At 30.6% G+C, this 5,279-nt stretch overlaps 1 protein-coding gene across 1 annotated transcript; it reads left to right on the forward strand.

Moving 5' to 3' along the window:
• The first annotated feature begins 776 nt into the window (after positions 1-776).
• On the forward strand, positions 777-4,899 carry LOC101501377 (probable inactive receptor kinase At4g23740). The gene is made up of 3 exons (XM_004498331.4): positions 777-1,010; positions 2,088-3,338; positions 3,799-4,899. Exons 2-3 carry the CDS (start codon positions 2,111-2,113, stop codon positions 4,452-4,454), a joined length of 1,884 nt encoding a protein of 627 aa, XP_004498388.1. The 5' UTR covers positions 777-1,010; positions 2,088-2,110; the 3' UTR covers positions 4,455-4,899.
• Positions 4,900-5,279: the final 380 nt, after the last annotated feature.

The raw sequence follows: 5,279 nt of genomic DNA on the forward strand, positions 1-5,279 counted from the left end.
ACATCATGTTGATACTATTACAATATGGAGGAATTGCGTGCGCTTAATTTTAAAAAATAAATATTTTTAGTACTTAATATACTAATAAAAAAATTATATAATAAAAAATATATATATTATAGATTGTATCTCTACTATATTTTATTTAAAAAGAAAATAAATGTAAGTGTTTTATAATAGTCTTTAAATATATTAAAATTACAAGAACAAACTTCAATATATTTTTTATTAGTCATTTTAATTTATAAATACGTCTTTAGTTAATTAAGTTAATCCTCATTCTTTTTAGTCATTTGATCTTTAATACTACTAACAAAAGAGACATATAAATACACATTTGTAATTTTTTTAATAAATTTAAAATCTATAACATTACATACGACAACAACTAAAAAAGATATATTGCATCAACCGCTCAAAATTTATAAGTTTCTCCCTAATCTTGGATAATATATATTGCATCAACTGCTCAAAATTTATATCTTGCATCAACTGCTCTAAAAGATATATTGAACATACTATTTAAATATACATTTAAAAAAATAAAAAGAAAAAATTAATATATATATATATATATAATTAAATAATATATATTTTTATGTGTACCTAAATAACTGTGGCAATCAAATATTTTCCTACTAAATGTACTATTTTATATCAGCACAAATTAAATGAATCTAGAGCATTCAAATCCTATTAAAGTCAAAGAAGCACTTAATTCAAACGTGAACCATACAAACATTTTTTATATGATTGAATTTAAATGAAATACACTATAGGCTATATTGTAGCACATAGGCCACCTATGCATGTGTAAACCGAACTCAAGACAAACCTCATCTTGTCTTGTCTACCAAATTTCTCTTCTTTTATTATTGCATCTCCATTCTTTTCCTCACTCAAATCTCTATTGGAAGAATCATACAAAAATTGTCCATAAAAACTACAAACCAAGGAGAATGAGAAGCACTTGAAGAAGCACAGATAGAAGAAGAAGTTAGAGTCATCAGGTATATGATTTAAATTTAAGTTTGAATTATAGTGTGTTTGTAATATAATAAATTCATGTATATGCCTTCTTCATGTTTGTCTTATTACTTCAGTGAGTGTTGGTTCATTCACATGCATATCATGATATGCTGTCAAGCATATACTATGCTTACTTTCCATAAATACAAATTTTACTATCATTGCTATGACCCCAGTTTAGATTTTCATTTTCTAATGAAAGATTCTGAAAGTGAAAACAGAAGAAGCTTAAAGTGTAGTGTAGTCTGTATAACTGCGACTGTTTTTTAAAATCTGTACCTTTCTATTTTCTTGCTCTGAATTTTACATAGTGACTTAGTTAAAGTTAGATTATTTGTATAAAACATAGAAAAGGAAAGCTCAAATTCAATACGTTCATGCTTTTTATGTGTATACATATGGAAAATGTTTTGGTATTTCTGTTTATAAACTCTGTAAAGTGACGTTTTTTTTCTGACACAGTCTTTGTCTGAAATTATTGGATACTTAACTGATGAATTGACAGTTTTACTTTCGAAGTTTGGTGAGTTCTATGTAAGTGGTCTACGGCGTTTAATACTTACAAATTATCCAAAATTTTAACGACGATCGACGATACTGTTAGAAGTAATAGTCCGTGATCCTCCCCGTCTTTATAAGACGGTATCTTGATTGATTTTAATTAAATAGGAGATAAATATTTGTCTTCCTTTATTTTAGTCATAAAAATAAAAATAATCATTAACATCTAATTCTAAGAGATGATGTCTTAAATAGTTGGAGTTTTAAACAATTTTCAAAACTGGTCCATATTAAAATTTGCCTCAAAGTTTTGGTGTACATCTTTTTTGATTGGGGAAACAAACAAAGTAGGTGACCAGGAAAAAGCTAATAAGTTTGTAATTTTCTATGTCAAACAAGTGCTTCTTATTTTGACTAGAAAGACACTTTACTTATAATTCTTTTATCTTTTAGCCTTTAATGTCAAAATCTAAGAAAATAATTCCAATGTCTTATTACATACATAAATTACATAACATTCTATCATGCTTCTCACCCAATTACCTTTCTTGTTTCAGCTTTACATCCAAATATCTTGAAAATGAGCAAGAAGATGTGTCTCTTGTTCATGAACTCAGCAACTTTCATGATTATAGCAGTGTTCTTTGTTTGTGTTAAAGCTGAACCTTTAGCAGATAAACAAGCTTTACTTGATTTCATTCACAATATTAATCACTCTACACATCTCAACTGGGACAAAACCTCTTCTGTATGCAAAAAATGGACTACAGTTATCTGCAACACTGAAAAATCAAGAGTTATAGCACTTCAGTTACACAGTGCTGGATTAAATGGTCAAATCCCACACAACACTCTTAGTAGACTCACAGCACTTCAGAATTTGAGTCTTGCATCAAACAATATAACTGGTTCTTTCCCTTCTGGTTTTTCTGAGCTGAAAAATTTGACATTTTTATTCCTTCAATTTAACAAGTTTTCTGGTCCTTTGCCGTTCGATTTTGCGGTTTGGAGTAATCTTACTGTTGTGAATTTGTCCAACAATTCTTTTAATGGAAGCATCCCTTTATCAGTTACCAATTTGACTCATCTCAGTTCTTTAGTCCTTGCCAATAATACTCTTTCAGGTGAAATTCCTGATATCAATATTCCTAGTTTAAAATATCTCAATTTGGTTAACAATAAACTTAGTGGTGTTGTGCCTAAATCACTTTCTAGATTTCCAAGTTGGTGTTTTTCAGGTAATAATAATCTTACATTTGTTAATGCATATCCTGTTAAATCTCCAAATTCTCATAAGAAAAGGAAAACCAAAGGACTTAAGCCTGCATTATTAGGTATCATCATTGGTGGTTGTGTGGTAGGACTTGTAGTCATAGTAGTTTTCTTGATTGTATGCTGCTACGAGAAATGCGGTGAAGATCGACAACTGATTAAGTCTCAGAAGAATAAAGAAGTTTCTGAGAAAAAAGAAGCTTCCGAGAGTCGAGAAAGAAACAAGATCGTCTTCTTCGAAGGCTGCAATCTTGTTTTTGACTTGGAAGATTTGTTGAGAGCTTCTGCTGAGGTGCTTGGAAAGGGAACATTTGGTACAGTTTATAAGGCTGCTTTAGAGGAGTCGACAACGGTCGCGGTTAAGAGGTTGAAGGAAGTCGCGGTTGGGAGACGCGAGTTTGAACAGCAGATGGAGATGGTTGGGAGGATTAGGCATGAGAATGTGGCTGCACTAAGAGCATATTACTATTCAAAGGAGGAGAAACTTATGGTATATGATTATTTTGAACAGGGCAGTGTCTCAACAATGTTGCATGGTATGTTATTTTTTTGAACATTTTCTCCTATCTAACAATTATTGTTGAATTGTCTAATTATTCCTTACAGGCCAATGCAGTTGAAAATTGGTTTTATTTTGTGCAATCATCTGATAGGAATTGTCTTTTAAAGATTTAATGTAGTGTAGTTTCAACATCCTAGTAGTATGTCACAAGGGATGTTCTAAATTAAAATTTGTTACTAATTATAGGCTCATCCAACTCATGATTACCTAAGAAAGCTTGGCTCAGGGTTGGGACACCAAAGCATAAATGAGTTTAACAAAACTTGATTCCTGTTACTAACAAAACTTTCTCCTCGTAACAGATTAACCACTAACATTTGCCTAAAAAACAGAGTTGTAATAAATTAAGTTCCTTCCAACATATATTTAAATTTTATGGGGGCTCTCTAGAAGTTTTTAATGTTAAACTATGCTTTGGCACCAACATTATGCAGGCAAAAGAGGGGTAGAAAAGATTTCATTAGACTGGGAAAGCAGGTTAAGAATAGCAATTGGTGTAGCAAGAGGCATATCTCACATCCATGCTCAAAATGGAGGAAAACTAATCCATGGAAACATAAAAGCCTCAAACATCTTCCTCAACTCCCAAGGATATGGTTGTATATCTGACATTGGTCTAACAACAATGACAAGTCCAATAACCCCACCAACATTGAGAACTACAGGATACCTTGCACCGGAAGTAACCGACGCTCGAAAAGCAACGCCGGCATCCGATGTCTATAGTTTTGGTGTCTTGTTACTTGAACTTCTAACAGGAAAATCTCCCTTACTTGGAAGTGAGGAAGTTGTTCATTTGGTTAGATGGGTGAATTCTGTGGTTAGAGAAGAGTGGACAGCTGAAGTTTTTGATGTTGAGTTATTGAGATATCCTAATATAGAAGAAGAAATGGTTGAGATGTTACAAATTGGAATGGCATGTGTTGTGATGATACAAGATCAAAGACCAAATATGGATGAAGTTGTGAAAATGGTTGAAGGAATTAGTAGGGTTAATAGTGGAAATAGACCATCTACTGAATCTAGATCAGAAAATTCTACTCCAACTCCTCATGCAATTGATACACCTTCTAATTCTCTTCCACTTTGAGATTATTCTTTTTTGAGTATAGGTAAATTCTCCTTGTAAATCAATTTTATATTGATATCTCATATCAAATGAGAGGTTTCTATTTTTTCATATCTTTTTATCAAATGTTTTGTTTTAGTCAAGGGTTGTTAAATATGTAATTTAGTTACTCTAGTAATTTAAATTTTGTACTTAAAAGCATAAATGAGTTTGATCTAGTTGGTATGAAGTTGGTAATGGATTTGGTGGTAAGATGTTAAGTAAGCAAATTAAGTGTCAAGTTGGGTCCCTTGATTTGGTATTATTTGGTCAGTCATGGAATCTTCTTTTGAGCAATGATTGAGGGGTTGGGCTCCACTGTTGTCTCTTCCCTAGAGGATTACAAACTTGGTCGAAATTAAGTGAATGAGAAAGAAGAAAATCGTGTAAAGCTAAGTGTTTTGATAAGATTATTTATTTTATATGATTTCCTCCGATCATCTTTTAGAAATAAATGTTAATAGTCATATTTATTTTGATGAGTGAGATAGTGATTTAAATGATATCAATTCAATAACAAACAAATATATATCTTGTATTGAATCGTCGTCAATCAGAATATCTTTATCTATAAAGATGAAGAGGGTTATGAACTGTTATTTTTAAAGAGTATTATTTATCGTCGTTAAAATTTTTGATAACTTTTTAATTAGATGTTTTATGATGAAAATTTTGAAAGATTTTGGAATAATTTTTTTTGAAATATTAAATATATATTTTAATATGTATTTGAGATGCTTTTAAAATTCTAAAAAAAAATATTTATAATTATATAACATTTCATTCACACCTCATTCTTAAATCTAA

This window comes from Cicer arietinum, chromosome 4, assembly GCF_000331145.2.
Source record: "Cicer arietinum cultivar CDC Frontier isolate Library 1 chromosome 4, Cicar.CDCFrontier_v2.0, whole genome shotgun sequence".
NCBI classification, from domain to species: Eukaryota; Viridiplantae; Streptophyta; class Magnoliopsida; order Fabales; family Fabaceae; genus Cicer; species Cicer arietinum.